The sequence below is a fragment of the Portunus trituberculatus genome, chromosome 46, assembly GCF_017591435.1.
Source record: "Portunus trituberculatus isolate SZX2019 chromosome 46, ASM1759143v1, whole genome shotgun sequence".
Classification (NCBI taxonomy): Eukaryota; Metazoa; Arthropoda; class Malacostraca; order Decapoda; family Portunidae; genus Portunus; species Portunus trituberculatus.
The window spans coordinates 33,552,735-33,572,569 of record NC_059300.1 but is presented as its reverse complement, the minus strand read 5'-3'; the positions used below and the strand labels follow the sequence as shown (position 1 = coordinate 33,572,569).

Genomic DNA, 19,835 nt, shown 5'->3' with positions numbered 1-19,835 from the left:
TGTGTGTGTAACACAAATCATCAATGAAGAAAATTAAACCAGATAATCCTGAACACACTTGTCATTATCGCCTTGATCATAGCATTGGCATTGTTCATCATTATCGCTGATCAAGCATGACATTATTACAGTTTTCTTCAGCTGAAATTTATACTATCTTCAACACGGCTGTTCAGTTACTAAATTAGTGTTGTAGTCACGTTATGGTACATGGTACTGAGACCAACCCTTCCCTTTGGTAATGTGGCGCTTTTCACGCGCCACATCGCCAATTGTCTCCTTCTTCAGGTGTGGGGAGGTTTTAATATGAAAATAGTCATCCGTGTAACACACACACACACATACACACACACACACAGGAATTATTAATACATTTTCTGCGATGGATGGTAAGCAAGAGCGACAAACAATGTGCGTGATGGACAGCAAGGCAATGCTGATACATCATTGAGTTGTCCCCCATCCATTACACACACACACACACACACACACACACACACACACTAATGAGCTCTGAGCTCGTTCCGTAGGGTAACGTCTGGCTGTCTCGTCAGAGACTGCAGTAGATCAAACAGTGAAACACACACGCACACACACACACACGCATAGGCACACACACACACACGCATAGGCACACACACCGTGGTTGTCTGGACCTACCCAGGAAGAAATGACTGTGGTTGTGATGATGGTGGCTGTGTCAGCTGATGCGATGCGGTGACTGAGTGACGTCATGCCGTATGGTGGTGTGGTGAGTGAGGTGAAGTGTGGTGGTGTAGCGAGTGAGGTGAAGTGTGGTGGTATGGTGAAGTGTGGTGGTGTTGCGAGTGAGGTGAAGTGTGGTGGTGTTGCGAATGAGGTGAAGTGTGGTGGTGTGGTGAGTGAGGTGAAGTGTGGTGGTGTGGTGAGTGAGGTGAAGTGTGGTGGTGTGGTGTGGTGAGCGAGGTGAAGTGTGGTGGTGTGGTGAGAGGTGAAGTGTGGTGGTGTGGTGAGTGAGGTGAAGTGTGGTGGTGTGGTGAGTGAGAAGAAGTGTGGTGAAGTGTGGTGAGTGAGGTGAAGTGTGGTGAGTGAGGTGAAGTGTGGTGGTATGGTGAGCGACGTGAAGTGTGGTGGTGTGGTGAGCGAGGTGAAGTGTGGTGGTGTGGTGAATTGTGGTGGTGTGGTGGTGTGGTGATTTGTGGTGGTGTGGTGAAGTGTGGTGGTGTGGTGAGTGAGGTGAAGTGTGGTGGTGTGGTGAGTGAGGTGAAGTGTGGTGGTGTGGTGAATGAAGTGAAGTGTGGCAGTGTGGTGAGTGAGGTGAAGTGTGGTAGTGGAGTGATGTGGTGAGCGAGGTGAAGTGTAGTGATGCAGTATGGTGTCTAATGGTGGGATTTAATGAGTGGTGATGTAATGCGGTGTATGTGGTGATGTATGGTGAAGCAATGGAGAACTAAAAAGAGTGGCGCCTACGGTAGTGGTGGTGGTAGTGGTGGTAAAGGGGTGACGGGGTGGTGGGGATAAGAATAGCAGTGAATGATGGCGGCGGCGGCGGCGGTGGTGGTAATGGTGGTGTCATAACAGCGTCCATGTCATGATTAGGTAGCTGTTATCGGTAGAGGCATTTCATCTAATAGATACAGCCTCCAGCAAAGTAAGGAACGTATTCAGAGGCGCTTGGCCCTCTCACCACCATTACCTCTAGAGGCCACTCAGATAATGAGTTGGCTCGAAAAATTTTTCCTGTTAATACTATTGAAATCTTGCTGACACGTGTCGCACCTTGGAAAAGTCACTAACTAGAACCTTTTGAAAGTAATCGAGGTGCAGACAGGTGTTTCAGATCATATTTCTGACTTTGTGACTATAGTTAGCAACATTTCCATCTGCATACTTTCTGCTGACATTAATTCCCACTGTTCGTTATATGTACCCTATCTTTTCTACACACAAACATTTATACCTTTTATCAGTACATGCGTTACTCTCCATTATTCCGTGCCCCATCTTATTACACAAACGACGATGAAAACCTAGCTATATAGTCTACACATTTATCGCCAATTTCTAGTCAAGTCTATGCCACATATTTTCTCTATCTTGACCTTCACATTCACCCACACCATTACGTACAAACTCCAGCACGTTCATATTTCTCTTCCACTCTCAAAAACTACCATCTTCTTTACATATAATTAATGTACGTATATTTTTCCCCCCTCATTTACTCAATATATACATTTTCTCAGTTTCCTTCACTTGCATGTACAATGAATAAATAATATGCATTAACATTCACATTACCTAACAAAACACGCTAGCTAACTAACTGCCAAAGAACATTCCCATGGACGTTATCTCGGGTCCTGATTAGAGCGATATCACATGCACCACAGCCCGCCCCCTGCCTCGATATCAGTCCCACATTGTACAGTACGTACTTACCACCTCCCACTCCAGTCTCCACGATCACTCATCAATATTTGTCTAGACTCATTTTGGACGCACACTGATCCTTTCTTATCCTCCTTCAGAAAGAAAACACATGTATACACACCACTATTTGATAACTAATTTCTTTCCCCCACGCTAATTCTTTTATTTAACCAAGCTTCCTAAGTTATTGGTATGAGAGAGAGAGAGAGAGAGAGAGAGAGAGAGAGAGAGAGAGAGAGAGAGAGAGAGAGAGAGAGAGAGAGAGAGAGAGAGAGAGAGAGAGAGAGAGAGAGAGAGAGAGAGAGAGAGAGAGAGAGAGAGAGAGAGAGAGAGAGAGAGAGAGCAAACAATGTACATACGATAAATGAAAGGGGAGGGAGGAAAATGTAACAAATGAAAAAAGAATAGGAAGAGGAGGGAGGAGAAGAGGAGGGAGGAGCACACCACATTGGCGAGATTGAAGCAATGGATTGGCATGGACTGGGATTGTGCTTCAAACGCGTGGTGCTGATAATAAAGAAGGGCAGCACATTATGGAGGAGGAGGATAAGTAATCGTTAAAGAGGTCCCGATAATCAAACACGCAGATACGAACACACTATATAATTTTTCACTAACACTGAATACTTCCGTGCATTAACCTACCAAAGCTAACGCTAATACCAGACGAGTAGTGGGTGAGCCGTCAGTACACAGCCCCCTCCCAAGCTATACTCTCTACCTACGAGGCTCTACATTATAGTCACCTCGGTGCGGGGAGCCACAGTGTCTGCTGGTGGAGGGCGAGGATGGGCCGTGAATACAGGAGCCTCACAACACCTCCCGCCCCGCATGCCTCCTCACGTACTGTACGCTATTTATCTCAACTTGTCTTGGAAGGTAAATAGGTTTCATGTCTCACATCGAACTATATAGCCTTTATACGGTGTTTTTTATTTATTTACATATTGCGACGGTAAGCACAAATTCGCTAAAAGAGGGACGGCGTAAACGATTAAAACCCTAAAATACCATCCAAACTCTGGCTAGGAGTTTAATGTAAAGAGAGAGAGAGAGAGAGAGAGAGAGAGAGAGAGAGAGAGAGAGAGAGAGAGAGAGAGAGAGAGAGAGAGAGAGAGAGAGAGAGGGGGGGGGGGCACCAACGCTTTCCTTCCCCGCCGGACTAACCTCCTCCCCAACCGGCTACCCTCCCTTAAGTCCGAAGTTGCGAGAGGAAGGAGTCACTGCACATAAGTCTACTCTACACCGTTCCATTGTCCACACACAAACACAAACATACACACACACACACACAGACACACACACACACACGGCCCGGTAGCTCAGTGGTTAGAGCGCTGGTTTCAAAAGCCAGATGACCGGGGTTCGATTCCCCGGCCGGGTGGAGATATTTGGGTGTGTCTCCTTTCACGTGTAGCCCCTGTTCACCTAGCAGTGAGTAGGTACGGGATGTAAATCGAGGAGTTGTGACCTTGTTGTCCCGGTGTGTGGTTTCCGAAGATCGGAAACAATGAGCTCTGAGCTCGTTCCGTAGGGTAACGTCTGGCTGTCTCGTCAGAGACTGAAGCAGATCAAACAGTGAATTACACACACACACAGTGGCAGTAGTCATTAAGAAGCACACTTTTTGTTCCAAGCCTCACTACTTACTACACTGAGTAAAGGTAAACTTGGGAAAGGCACGCGAGCATCAACTAAACTAGTGGAATGAGCGCTCATCCCTGTCTCATCATGGTCCTGTGATAGGCGATTCGTCTCACTCCAGGACACTTCGCCATCCTTGTCTCCACAGTTAATATTTCCCAGATTTAACTTGGCACCAAATTACTGTCAAAAAAGGAGGAAGGTCGAGCAGATGGGTGAGCTGTACGCAAACTGCCTCGCCCACAATTCAAATCTGACCCCGCGGGTTCATAATCTGGCGCGCTAGCCACTGTAATACATATCACTGTACTATAAGCAATGTAAACCAATCCGTATGGGTATAATGAACAGACGTTTCTTTGTTATCTTGAATCATAATTTACCTTCCTCATTACCTAACTTGCGCAGACACGCCTTCTAATCTCCTGCTCTATCTCTAATGACTTTTCAGTTTTGCTGCCAACCGTCCACGTAAAATTAGCATGTAGCTCAAAAAGTAAAATAAGTAGATAACAATTAGATGAAAATACAAGCACTTCAAGACACGAGTTTGATCCTTGGTCCCTTTCTAATAGCACTAAACTATTCACTGAACTAATAGCACGGTCCTCGTCCTACCCTTGCCCTCAACAACAACCCCAACTACCCATTACCGAGCCTCACGCCGCCGCCGTCCCCTTACACCTCACGTGGGTCTTTATCACTATCACGTTTAATACTAACAGTTGTTAATACAAGACTGCCATGGGTGTTTTCCCTCAAACGTCCAAGAAAATACAGTAACATGGATAAGGAAGGTCATGTGTAACCCAGCACAAGGAGGCAGGTATATGACAAGGGTTAAACAGGTGTATCGGCCACGGCAAGGCAAGTGTACTGTACATTGTGTGCACGTATACAAGCCACACATGCCTGCACGTCAGTAACAAAGCATGGTAAGAACACTCACGGATCATGTTCATGACGCGCATGGTCTGCTGCATGGCTGCGTGCTGCATGTTGAGGTGTATGTTCATGGACATGGTCTCGGGGTGTATGGGCGGCAAGGGCTGGTTTCGCCCAGACTCGTGGTGGTGGTGCTTCTCGCTCATGGCGCCTCTTCACTGCTCGGCCCGGCGCCTTGTCACTACTGTAGAACGCTCGCCAAGAATCCCACTCGCCTCACCACCAATTTAAACACTGGACAATTAAGTCTGCCACTCCGAGACGGTCCGTCCGTGGCGCCAAGGCTGAGGCCACAGTTCGTCCCAGGGCGTGAGAGAACCAGACTCCTCCCTAGACTCCTTGTGCCCTCGCCACCTCCACGACTACCACTGGCCACACCACCACCAGACCATCACACCCGCACCAGCTCACAACAACACGGGACACCTGAAGCAGGTTCACACAAATCTTGAGCTTTAACGAGCGGCGCGCCGTGAATACCCAGCCTGCATCCAGTGGCGTGTGGCCAGAGTCTGCCGGCACTGCTGCGTGTCTTATCGGCGTCCCTATCACCTTATCAGGGGGTATAGGCAGACAAGGAACTGAGGGTTTGTACGTACCTGGCTGTGCTAGTTTGTGTCAGCTTACACAATAACAAATATCTGCATGCCTTCGAACAAATTCGAAATCCAGTATCGAGCTTCCGAAATTTTTTCCCTCTTCCTCCGCTTCTCTGCAGCAACGATACCTGTAACCTTTCTAAAACAGTTAACAGTCTAGAAAGAAGGGAAGCATTGGTGCCCGCCACGCCTTATCTCGCTTACACAGTTCATGTGATGTGATAATTCACTTTGAAGAGGAGAAACATGCTGCCACATACTGTTGCACCTCGGCTCCTACCATTCATTTCCTCCTCTTTAAAGACATGCAGTAAATGAAGGCTTTCCTCGCAAACCCGCATTTCACCCAAGAAAGGCACGTCGGATGAACACAGCCACCGCCGCAAGGTCTCGGTCTGAGTACATCGAGACAGGTGTGGCTCACCCTGGTCGTCAACATCGGCCATTTACCTTCCTACCTCGTCCCGACGACCACCACCACCACCACCACGTGAAAAAAGACCTCGCGCTCTATCCCTAAAAATAAGCAATATTTAATTTTGCCTGATTTTTTTTTTTCGCTAAAGCGAGACAATTATTGCGGCACATTCTTCACGGAATCACGTTTGGCCTTCAAGTAGCGCAGTTTGTAAATTCAGGTGATGTGTGGTCCAGGAGGGTGGTCACCTTCACCACGGTCTTTTAGTCCTTAAGACACATCCATCACCACAAATTATACGCCCTCTCTCTCTCTCTCTCTCTCTCTCTCTCTCTCTCTCTCTCTCTCTCTCTCTCTACGTCCTTCGCCGTGAATTCAGTACCATTTTGGTCATGTAACCACTCCATGACGGTCCCCAACACACACACACACACACACACACACACACGGAACAGCGTGGTAATTGCCCTTCTGCGCCTAACTCTTCCCGTGTCGCATCGCGACTCACTGTTACAACCCCAGCGCTCAGATGTACCTACTAGAACCTCCTTCGTGCCCCGTGCTCCCTCGTACACTTTCCTCATTCTCTACACAGTGCATACGTGTACAGGTACCTACTACTCCTACAAACAACCTCAAGTGAACTTTGACAGTGCTGCCGCTAATATTCTAGGTGTTATTTAACAGCCGCTTTCTTCAGACGCGACAACACCACCACAACCACCACCACCTTCGTTATCGGGACTCTATCAAATCATTACACTCTCACATCGCCAGCAAGACCAAGATAAGATGCTTCGCAATTCATCCGCTCTATGGTCTCCTTCCACTTTACGACAGCTATTTTCCAACGCTTCACAACATCCAAGCCGGTGACTTCAACATTTGGCGATCTCATTCTTACGTCCCAAATGCTGCACCTTACGCCCTCTTAGGAGTACGGGCTCAGATTATCGTTCACTCAGGAAATCATTGACTTTCTCCCACTGTTTGCACTGCCTTCCAACCATTGTTTACCGTACACTACAACTCCATGATTCCCATGTTAAATATCGAGTTATTTACCTGCATCACTTAATTCAATAGATGAATACCGAATGCTTTTATAGACCAACTAAGCCCAACTAATTTTTCGTATATCACTACCAGTCCTCAGCGACAAAGCGACAGCCTTGGGTGCCGCAGTCTTCAGAGGATCTATTAAATAATGGAATCTTGATACTTTCAGGTACAAAGATACATTTCCTTCATACATCCAACTTAAACACAACGCGGTGCCTCACACAGTAGTGCCGCTGCCTTGCTGGATCATTCAACAAACACTCCAGGCAATACTTCTCCCGTCTCAGCACTCCTCCGCCCCCTCTCCCTTCCCCTCCTATCTCTCTCTCTCTCTCTCTCTCTCTCTCTCTCTCTCTCTCTCTCTCTCTCTCTCTCTCTCTCTCTCTCTCTCTCTCTCTCTCTCTCTCTCTCTCTCTCTCTCTCCACTCGGCCCCCACGCCCCTCCATGCCACAATTATAATCCACACTGCGCGCTCAGCATAACAACCACCGTCCCTCATCGCAGTAGTTTCCTTATGTAAGATTCCTCATTTTACATATACGCTTGTCAGAACAAATTCTGCAACACATCAAATCTCTTCAAGTGCTAGTTTTCCCTATCTAGGTTGCTGATACGCAACTATAACTGCAATTTCATTTTATCGAACCGGTGTTGGCTGACCAGGCCATGCACAGCTACATCCAAAGCACATGATATGAGCTGGCACTACATGGCATGGTGTCCCTAATCTAGTGAACTTATCCCCTTGCTAGCTGAGACAGAGAGAGAGAGAGAGAGAGAGAGAGAGAGAGAGAGAGAGAGAGAGAGAGAGAGAGAGAGAGAGAGAGAGAGAGAGAGAGAGAGAGAGAGGGAGGGGGGAGGGAGGGAGGAGGCCACGAGGTACTCACCGCCGGCGACGTTGATGAAGTCCTCGCCGGTCGCTTTGTACACCTCGATGTAGCGGTTGCCGATGTGGTGCTTGTGTCGCTTGAGTGCCATGTCGCGGTGCTCGGGAGAGATAAAGCGAATCAGTGCTTCACCGTTCCTGCGACCTTGGGGGCTGAGACACAGAGCCACGCCACCTCTGCGGGGGAGACCACAGGTAAGATTAGTTACAAATTCAAACAGTTGTTCTTAATTCCAAAACACAACCCAGGCCACCAAGCACTTCTCAAGATTCTGTTGCTTCGTTCCACACACACATCGACCTGCACATGAAAGGTCCCCCACTCTTCCCACAACCCACAGTCACCTGTGGCTCACCTCATGTCCTCGCCGCACACCCCACCCACCGCAGGACACCCAGGTAGAGTCCCAAGGATAAAAAGCAAAGCAGCGAGGCAACGCAGCACCCTCAAGCCACGACCAGCAGCAGACTGGCGGGCAGCGGGCGGTAGGGGCGGGCAGGAGCAGCAAGGCGAGGGTCACGCTGAGTGTATACAAAACATGTGCACTCACGCCCCCCAACGTGCCTCGGCGCTCCTGTGTTGACATCCCCACAGCACGAACCACCTCGCCACCTCACCAACACACGCACTGTATTGCCACACCACACCACACCACACCACCATACCATCACATCAAGTTTACTACCTAACCACAACCCCACACCACCACTCCACACCACACCAGCACACCTACTGTATTATTACACCACACAGCCATTAAAACCCACACACACTCCCTTCCTCAAAACACCAATACTAATTCCACCACCACCACTACCACCACCACGCTGGAAGCCAGTACACTACGTGTGTGTGTGTCTGTTTCTCTGTGGGAATCAAGACAATCCTTCACATCCGGCAGGCGCGTTACTTCCCTTTCTGCAGCACAACAACCCCAAGCCTTGCACACCACCACCACCACCACCACCCCACCTTGGTCTGTTCTGAAACGCTTTGCTCTCTTACCACTACTATTTTCCAAGGCCACAGAGATGATTAGCCAAGTCTTTCTCTTATGACCCAGAAATCTTGTTTATTCGCCAAAAGAACTAACTATAAGAACACCATTAAAAATTCGAGTCACTTCAACTAAAATCTGAAAGGAGTGAAGATGTAATGCATTAGTGTTTCAGGATATTGTCCCTTGCCCAACCTATCTCCTATATTTTCTCAGTATTTCTCACATTTATATTATCCATCAAGTTGTGCTCAGTCAGAGTTTTGAAAAATATTCAATACATAAGTTCTCAAATCAATATATCACGTTCTCTCAGAACCCGGTTAAATAACACAAGGTTCCAAATGGAAGCCGCACTCTGCTGATGCGCCAGCTCCTCTGACATGTTATAATTGTATAGGAATATGCATGAATAGACAGAGAGCTGGAGTGATGAATCATAAGCAGTGTGTGTGTGTGTGTGTGAGAGAGAGAGAGAGAGAGAGAGAGAGAGAGAGAGAGAGAGAGAGAGAGAGAGAGAGAGAGAGAGAGAGAGAGAGAGAGAGAGAGAGAGAGAGAGAGAGAGAGAGAGAGAGAGAGAGAGAGAGAGAGAGAGAGAGAGAGAGAGAGAGAGAGAGAGAGAGAGAGAGAGAGAGAGAGAGAGAGAGAGAGAGAGAGAGAGAGTCTTTTGTTTTCTGGCCGCATTTTATATCACTTTCCTCGACTTTTGTTGTTAGGCGATGTTTAGTAGATAAGCAGGTGTGCTCATCATTGTCGTTAATCTTGCAACCAGCTAAGGCGTGTGCTAGGATAGACAGTAATATGCTGTGTCCTTCATTGGTCTCACACGGCACCATTACTCGTAATCGCTACTACCACCACCACCACCACCACCACCACCGCTGGACGAGGATTACACATTACTCGTACACACACGCGTGGGTCAGCAATATCAAGTATACGGCACAAACATCCACGATTTATACATTCCATGGAAATTGTTATGAATAGTAACAGTTTTGTTCCCACCTCAACCTCGCCTTTCTCGGCCCGCCACCCACCACCAAGCTGGACGATCCACACAGGGAAACTTTCGTCATTTCAGGTGTGACCGTTTCTCTGGTGACGCGAGTGCTGTTGTGATTACACATGGCACCCCACAGAATTATTTATTCTTTATAAGCCTTGTACCATATTTTCAAATGCTTTATGCTATCATGATGACTCTTTTCAAAGGCCACTAAAGATCGTGTTCCCCAGCGTGCCTTTCCTATCAGAAAACAGTCATTGTGACCACTGTTTTGGTAATCTAGTAACCTGAAAGCAGTGGCCGCGGTAACATGTTCTGCTCTAACGCTGCGGACATGGATCCAAAAACAACAGATGGAATATGCAAGTCTCATGCTGTAGTAATTTCAGAGAATATTACGAAGAAGCTAAGTAACCTGATTGGTGGAAAGCAGGTTTTATAAAAGGAACTGCCTGCCACGTGTGGGCCGGATGACTTTATGCATATTCCCTATTCAATTGTGTTGTTAGGAATCTCCAGGTCTCAAAGTTCATAAAGTGTGGGCGAGTCTATGAGCTGGAGGTTCTTCCCAGGCATTACCAGTGTAGGGAAAAGCTGAGGTGAAGCAGGAACCTGGTGGAACCTGAGTGCCATTTGAGAATCCCTGTTCGACCTGTGGGACCAGAGTGGTGGGAACCACGAGTAAGGTAGCTTGGTAATTGATACAGAGAGAGAGAGAGAGAGAGAGAGAGAGAGAGAGAGAGAGAGAGAGAGAGAGAGAGAGAGAGAGAGAGAGAGAGAGAGAGAGAGAGAGAGAGAGAGAGAGAGAGAGAGAGAGAGAGAGAGAGAGAGAGAGAGAGAGAGAGAGAGAGAGAGAGAGAGAGAGAGAGAGAGAGAGAGAGAGAGAGAGAGAGAGAGAGAGAGAGAGAGAGGGGGGGGGGAGGACGACGACGACGACGTGGTGGTGATGGTGAGTGCCATAAGCAACAGCAACGAGGGACAACATCCACTGACGACCTCACTACCTTCACACCTGCTGCCGCACCGCCACACCTGACAACACCACAAGTGTACGTACACACACACACACACACACACACCTGCCTGACATCACAGCTGTTCGCAAGGTGGAGGGAGAGGGAGGGAAGGGCGGAAGAGGTGAGAGGAAGGGACGGGTTGGGGGCACTAAATGGTAGCTTGGTAAGGAGGAAAGGCACTGGTGATGCAATGAAGGAGTGGAACCGGTGCCGCATAAACAAGCAAATAATACCAAAATATTTGTTAATCAGAAGGAAACTTTGAATGAACAACACTAAAGCTGCGCGAGGAGGAAGGATACACAGTAATGACCGTCTGATTCTATTATGAGTTGCCAGTTTGAAGAATAGAGCATTGAAAAGCAAGGGTTGGTTGGTGCAAGAAGCGATCAGGCCCACACGTAGCAGTCGCTGTATGAGACACAACTACTTATTCTCATCCATCGTCTTCATCTATAAATCTATAAATATGTCTAATCCTCTTTTTAAGTTCCCTAACGACTCAACACCAACAACCTGATTACTAAATCTATTCCATTCATGCACCACTGTTTGGAAACCAATTCCTTCCTTCCTATCTGTTAAGTCATCGAGTCCATAAATTATCACTACAACACTTATGACGGGGGTAACCACGGGGGTCGCGTCATACATAAATACTCAAGAGGGGCGGGGTGAGGGTTTTGTTGTCTTTACCACAGAGAAAGTCTTCCTCTTTAGGCTGTTCCCGTCATGGTCACTGCCACAGCGGACCAACCGTCTTCACCTCTTTTCTCAGTCACACCCAATAAAAACATTCCCTTTTTCTGTGTCCATAAAAGTTTCTCTCTTTTTGCAGCAGGATGTAGTAACTATCTACAACACCCCCCCCCCTCGTCTTTCCTCCTGTCATGCCCAAAGCTCACACTACCTCAGTCTCGCCACTCAAGCTGTCACAAAACTGACCTACATTTGTTGAGTCTCTGAAGTATTCATTCCTATAACTTTGTATAGCCTTGTCGCTCCAAAAGAAAATAGCATAATTTTGTAAAGAAAAAGTGTCATGTTATGTTCTCTCCCTTGCGGTGCACAAGATCAAACGGATTTATCTTTGAACAGTTTCTGGGTGCTCACTGCTTGGCGCGAGGCCTACCAATTGCGAGCTGGATCCCAGCTCAAGTAATGCCAAGATGGAAGAGGTAGCGCTCTCTCGTGACCTTCTCCAGCGTTAGTGAACTTAATCTATCGGAGACGATTCGCAGGGGTATTTTCGCCCTGGATGATGCAGAATCCACGTCATATAGTGTGCTGCTGTTATTACAACACCACTGAAAACAATTACTTTCATTGAAGCCTGATATAAGCAATCAGCATCAGGCGATCACGTGTTCAAGGATACACCTTAATTGTTTCTTAGGTGCCTTTATTCATAAAAGCTTTTCAATACAAAATGTTGACAAGTCCAAGAATCCCATATTGCCTTTTGTGAGCCCTGTATTCCTGACCAGCGGCGGGACCACTATAACACCAGGCATACCAATACGTGCTGCATCTTAGTCACTGGTTTTCACTGGTATTTTCATGATACAAGTGGTGATGTAAAGAAGGATCTACATTGACATACAGAAACTCACAAATGACGACCAAAGTAGTGATCGCCATGGATTCAGAAAAATTGTCTAAAGATGTAAGCGAATGCGTGGTTTCATTAATTACAGCGCCAGTGAAGGTGGTGGCGGTGGAGGCGGTGACGTCCAGGGTTCATCTCGCTGAGTGGACCACATTTGCTTTCTCATTCACACTTATCCCCTCCACTTCCATACTTGGTCATTATTCTCTCTCTCTCTCTCTCTCTCTCTCTCTCTCTCTCTCTCTCTCTCTAACCTAAACTTTCTCCTCCATTCTCTCTGCACCAATATTTTCCATCCACTATACAGCCAAACTCATCACTCAGCGGCTGCAAGACAGTTCTACTAATGCTGCTGGCTTGTCAATTCACCACAAATAGCCTCCGAAGTCACATCCAAGACCTTCATTACTTCTGCTCCACCTCCTCTTCACCGTTTCTCTAGACCAGAGCGACGAGTTGGCGACATCCTATAATAACATTTGTTTCCATCCCTTGCGTCTTCCTGTGATATTCTTTCTTGGCATTTATAACACAAGTCCATCTATCTATCTCTCTTCCTCTTCCCTCAACTCTCCAATTCCTTATTATATTCTGTGACAAGCTAATCATGCTCAACGTGTCAAAGTATTCATAAAGGCTTTCTTTTCCCATCTGTATCGTTTTCAAAACTCCACACAGGTGATCCGTCGTACTCTTTCGTTTCTTCTTCTTTTCCCCAAATTGATGATTCAGAATCCTGGTTAAACTATCACTGGATATCACGACAGTTTCTTGAAAATGCCCAGTAACTTCACGAAGGTAAAGCTTGTTAAAATGTAAGAGACGATTTGGAGAAGTGTGTACGAGTACGATTCATAATTTCAATTCATAATTTCTAAGTTCTCACCACGTGTCGTTTACGGTCTCTCTCTCTCTCTCTCTCTCTCTCTCTCTCTCTCTCTCTCTCTCTCTCTCTCTCTCTCTCTAGGAGTTGCTTATTGTCTTCTAAAGGCGATGTGACTCATAGATAACAAAGCATTCTAATGACAACATTGACATGATTTCATGTTAACATTGCTTTTTTTTTTTTAATGTTTGTTGTCGGTCAAATAAACATCAAGCTAAACTAAACACACACACACACACACACACACACACACACACACACACACACACACACACACACACACTTATTATTATCAAAATCCTTTCATTTCATGCTCAATAGTTAAAGTTTCCTTCACTATTTTACACTTCCTTCAGTCTTCCACGACCTTCACATTATCATACAAATAAAAGTCTACTTTCCTGTCCTCGTCGTCGCCACTAAGAAGCATTTATATTCGTCAATGAGAAGCCACCAGTGTTATGTTCACCAAAGGACTACGATATTCAGTGACTAGTTTCGTGCATCTTCCGTCCTCATGCCCACAAATCTTGATTTGCAGAAACCCCAGACAAACTTGATATTTCTTGATCACTTCACAAGCTAGAAAAGTTTCCAACAATATCAAACTAATGTTAATTAAAAAGTGCCTAATATACCTTTTTGGTGACCACCTTGTTAAACTTGACTTGCTAAACGCTAGCCAAACTATCCTGAACTCTAATAATTTCTTGAGCTGGAAACGTTTCCCGACAATGCCAAACCATTGTTAACTCTTCCCAGTCTGGTTTCACCGGTGACTTCCTTCCTGCTTCCTTCAAGATGTAACAAATTTGTCATAATTTGATGAGCCCCGTGCCAGTTACGTGTCCTCTACCTCTTTCCCGCCTTACCCACACTTCCCTCAACACGTGTGTGTGTGTGTGTGTGTGTGTGTGTGTGTGTGTGTGTGTGTGTGTGTGTGTGTGTGCGGGTTATCCTGATGTTGTGCAGACGGAAAATTGGGAAATTAAGAGACTAGGACAAGAGAATAATCAACGTAAAAGACCACTTCTTATCACGGTGGAGAACCAAGTGAAGAGAGATGGCGTGCTGCGCGTGGCCAAGAACCTGAAAATTGCAAGTGGATCGCTGTCAACTATTTATGTAAAGAAAGACTTGCATCCAGCCGTGAGGAAGGAATATGCCCGCCTTCGTAAAAGGGAACGAGAAAAGAGAGAAAAACCTGTGAATGTCGGTGCCAACATCATCTATGGTAGGAAAAATCGAGTTTTACTTCGGGATGGAGTCATCATTGCCAGGTATCAGCCTCAGTTTTTCTAAATAGTCGACAAAAGAACCCAAAGCTTCGACTAGTGTCTTGGAACATTAGTCGGTTGAAAGACAAACTGCAAGAACCCAGCATATTAAAATTTGTGTTAAGTTATATCATTTGGTTGTTGGAAACTAAGAAATACTTTCAGTTAAATGTTCCAGGGTTTAGTGTGTACACTAATGTGTCGAGGAGTGGTCCGCATAGAGGAGGAGTAGTAATGCTTATCTCCCACTGGTTAACGGAATATGTTTCCCGAGTAGACACAGATGTTGAGGGTCAAATTTGGCTACAGCAGTCCTGGTGGCCTAATGTGAATCTAGGTGGTGTGTATATCCCCCCGGAGGACTCGCCATACTATCACGCATCGCAGTTCGGTGAGGTGGCTGTCCGCACAAGAGGTTCAGAGAAAGTGGTGGTGATGGGTGACTTTAATGCCAGGGTAGGAGATCCTATAATCAGAGATGAAATGGGAAACTTATATGAATACCAAGAGGTGAAGGATAGAACAAAGAATGACCATGGCAAAATACTTGTGAATGTGTGTAATAACAATAAGATGGTGATAGCCAACCACTTAAGAACAGGTACAAAGGTGGTAGGAGGTGATTTGTCATTTAGACGAAAGGAAGAGTGGATTTCCGAGATTGATTTGTGTATAGTAAAGGAAAACTCTGTAGATTTGATCGAAGGACTTGTGGTAAATCAAGAAATTGGGAGATCGGACCACGCACCTCTGAGTGTTACCTTGAACCTCGATAGTGGAGTGTGCGTCAGCCAGGGAACTCTTAGCTAGGTCAGCAGGCTTGGGTGACCCATGCCACCGTCAGTCACAGCATAAGCTACGTAAGAGTGTATGTCACAAGCGAGTGGATCTAGAGAGCATGGCGAATGAATTGAATAGTCTTGCCCCGCCACAAGTGAACAGAACCGAGGATGTAGAGGCAGCGTTAGAAGCAGGATACTCCACTATTGTGGAGTGCGCACGGAGACACACTGTGCGGTGTTTGGATCGCACTCACGCGTGGGATGAAACCCAACCGAGGTGGAAAAGGTTGCTGGATGAAAACGACTGTAAGACGATTTGGAAGTCAATTAACTGGAAAGGTGAAGTACAATACGAGGATACGGAAAAGCCTTCAGAACATCAGTTTCAAGAACATTTCGAAAAGTTATTGAACCCACTTAGTGATCAACCTATTTCCAGTAGGGTGCCGCAGGATGATGACTTAGAAAATATGCCATATATACCAATTCTAGACGACCCATTTTCTGTGACTGAACTTGACAATGCACTGCATGTTACTAAGAACAAAAGTTACACAGGAATATGCCCAGCCATGATTAAGGTATTCGGTGTATCATGGAGGTTATTTATTTTGAATGTGTTTAATGTAGTGTTCACCCAGATATGTTACCCACTGTTATGGTGTTACAACAAGCTAATTGTATTATATAAGTCAGGTAATCGTATGAGTTGTGGTAACTATAGAGGAATCACTATCATGGATACCCTCGCTAAAGTTTATGACACGATGATATTGAATAGATTGAAGTTATGGTGGAGTATCGACAAATGTCAAGCAGGTGCACAAAAACAGAGGGGCTGTGTCGAACAAATCACTGCTTTGAGGTTACTTTGTGACTATGTGATGTACAAGAGAGAAACCTTTGTTCTGTTTATAGATTTTAGTAAGGCGTACGATCGGGTTCCCAGGGGAAAACTTATAGATACCTTAAAAGATCTTGGATGCGGTAAAGTAATGATTAAAGCCATTAAAGCTATGTATACTTGTACTAGAAATATCATGAAATCTGCAATCATTGAATCATCTGTTGGTGTTCGTCAAGGGGCCCCGACCAGTTGCCTGCTTTTTACATTGTATATTGACCATATGGTGAAGATGCTGAAAAATGAAATAGCAGATGATTTCCTGGGAAGTTTACATACAATGTTATTAATGGATGACGCTGTGATCGTTGCAACAAGTAGAGAAATGTGTGAAAGAAAAATGAACATCGTGTTGCGTTATTGTAGTGAATATGGAATGCTTATCAACCAAAAGAAAACAAAATTCTTTGTGGTGAATGGTGATGATAGAGACAAACAGGACTTGAGGGTGGGTGAGGTGGTGGTGAGCTATGCTGCCAGGTACTTGTACCTTGGTGCCTGGTTCACGGACACTGCCAAGATGGTCGACGTGCTTAACATGCACCAGACAATGAGTGAAGCTACACTGAACAAATTTTCTATTTTATTGTGCACCTAACACGTCTATGCCATTTACATTCAAGAAAAAAGTTTTTGACGCTGCCGTGACGTCAGCTTTACTGTACAGTTGTGAGTCGTGGCTGACAAACAAGGTCAAAAGCTTAGAAAGACAGTATAACAGTTTAGTAAAGTGTCTATTAGGAGTGAGGAAAAACACGAGTATAAATTTATGCATGGTCGAAAGTGGCATTTTACCTGTAATAGACCTAGTAAAAAGAAGGCGGAAAAAATTCTTAACATCAAAATTGGAGTCCATAGATATGGAACAACCATTTAGTATCGTGTATGACCTTTGCAGGAGAGAAAACACGCCTGGTTATAGATTCCTGAATAGAGAAATGTTAGTTGTGTTTGATAATGACCCCTTGGAAAGAGTAAGAAGTATGTTGCGGAATACACCGAGCAGTGCTACCAAGATCAACACATATGTAAATGACTTTAACCCGACATTGACAGTTCACAATGTATATACAACCAATGATTATGTGCCTAACTAACAACGAGAAGCGTTCACAAGATTAAGACTGATGTCACATAATTTAAGAATAGAGACAGGCAGGTGGAGCCGAACGCAAACTGAGCAAAGAGTATATTTATGTGATGGTGTTCATGTTCAAACAGAACAACATGTGTTGTTGGAGTGTTCACTGACTGTCCAGTTACGTAACAGATATCAAATGCTCAGATTTGGCAATGTTAATGAGATAATGGAAGAGACTGTCCATACATAGGAAGTGTGTAAATATATTTTTGAAGCATTAAATATATACATTTAGTTAGGGAAATTACCTCTACATTGATGATAAATTTGTTAATCTTCATGGACAAAAGTATTTGTGTACATATTTATTGTTATTTGTTTGTTTGTAAAAAGGATTCTTTTGTCAATAAACAAACTAACTAACTGTGTGTGTGTGTGTGTGTGTGTGTGTGTGTGTGTGTGTGCGTGCAGTAGGGCACGCCTCACAGTTCCCCATCCGTGTCTCGCTACACACACACACACACACACACACACACACACACACAATGCACTGTGGTGTCGCATAATGCTCAGGAGGAAGAAACTCAATCATCACCGTGATCAATGTATATCTTGTATCAAAGTACGGCATTGACTCATTCCCAAAATGACCAATATATTCTTTTTAGATAAATATCAATATATTATACATTTCGCCAAATTATCACGTGGAAATGAATGTTTTGTCTCAGCATTCCTTTTTGCCAAGGCTCCCTTTCCTTCCAAACAGTTTTCTCTGGTAATTCAGGGTCTGACAAGTATTTACTGTGCAAGCAGGTGACGACTGGTTCCCCCCTTTTCCCTGAGCAGCGCCACTAGTTCCTACAGGCACGTACTTAATATGGACTACCTTTTGCCAACGTAGCGCCACACACTACACTACTCCGCCAACGCTTCTGTACTACTGTATACTACTACGTTTCCCTGTAGCGTGGCCACAGCTGTCTCTCCTCTCACACCTCGTCACCGTCACCACCACCACCACCACCAGTCAAATTTCCCACCACCATCGCAATCACAACAAAGTCAGCCTCTCTCTGCTACCTTCACCACTACGCAAACTTTCACCATTACACCTCCACCGCTCTCTAGCATCACCACCACAGCCTCACACTTGCCTCCACCACCAACACCATTGCCCTTACCGTGGCAGGAGGCGCCCTTACGGAATGCCAGATGGGGTCTTAGTCTGGCTAGCCTGTCACCACAACCCGGCACACCGCGGCACTGCGCCACAACCTTGCGCTCTGTCGGGAGAGTTGGATCAGACGCCACAAACCACCACCACCACCGCCACTCTACTACCTCAAGAGGGCGAGCTCAGAGCCAGGGAGGAAGTCGCGGGCACCACCGCCATCACTACCACTGCCACCGTGGGAAACACCAGTGTGTCAACAGGTGGAACAACCTTAGCAAGCATCAGTGCCCCAGGCAAGCCTCCACGACCCAACTGCCAACGCTTCTCGCTGCACACTAACCTTCAGGAACACCACGCTTGGTCAAGGCACGGCGTGTATAGCAATGGACCACCGGGGATAACAGCACGGGCCACTCGCCGGCCAGCTGTTCGTGTGGAGTCAGCCAGCAGCAGTCTCTCGACGTGGTGTGCACGGTGGTGGAGGTTAGTTCTCCTCACTGACACCAGGCGGCTTCTCGACGCAGCGCCAACACAGCTCGCCCTCGCCAGTCAGGTGTGTCCGCCGCGCCGCTACATCTCCAGTCACGCTACGTGAACTTGCACTTATTTCACACCGACGGAAAAAAAAAAAAAACTACAATAAAAGCGAACCAGCTATTTAGTTCAGGGGTTGAGCGTGTGATGTCTGTTGGGTCCCTCACTCCCTTCCTCCTCCCTCGCCTTGCAATCCACACCGTGACAGCCAGCCAGCCAGCTCATCACTACGTTGGTAGCGTTGGATCAACACCACCAAACACGTGATTCCTACCACGCCTACCACCGCCCACTGACGCATCAAGGCACCGCAACACCCCACACACCGCCCGCCGGGGGCACTTGTGTGACGGACACTCACCCATCACGTCCGTCCCTCCCCCCACCTCCACCGATATCACCACCATCCTTGCAGCCTGTCAGGGATTGCAGGCACGTGTGTGTGTGTGTGTGTGTGTGTGTGTGTGTGTGTGTGTGTGTGTGTGTGTGTGTGTGTGTGTGTGTGTGTGTGTGTGTGTGTGTGTGTGTGTGTGTGTTGGGCTCATGACAACGCACCAAACTGAACTCCTCCAGCTGGTGGTACAGTACTAAACAC

At 46.3% G+C, this 19,835-nt stretch overlaps 1 protein-coding gene and 1 non-coding gene across 2 annotated transcripts in view; one reads left to right on the top strand and one right to left on the bottom strand.

The window, feature by feature from the left end:
• The first annotated feature begins 3,723 nt into the window (after positions 1–3,723).
• Positions 3,724–3,797, top strand: Trnal-caa. The gene has a single exon. It is a non-coding gene; the product is annotated as a tRNA-Leu (tRNA).
• Positions 3,798–7,160: 3,363 nt separating this feature from the next.
• The window catches only part of LOC123519804 (epithelial splicing regulatory protein 1-like), a 105,385-nt gene continuing 92,710 nt past the window's right edge, over positions 7,161–19,835 (bottom strand). Inside the window, exons 7-8 of the mRNA XM_045281322.1 lie at positions 7,932–8,144; positions 7,161–7,215 (exon numbers count right to left, since the gene is read on the bottom strand). Of these exons, the coding sequence (XP_045137257.1) occupies positions 7,161–7,215; positions 7,932–8,144 (268 nt within the window). The remainder of the gene's footprint in view (positions 7,216–7,931; positions 8,145–19,835) is intronic.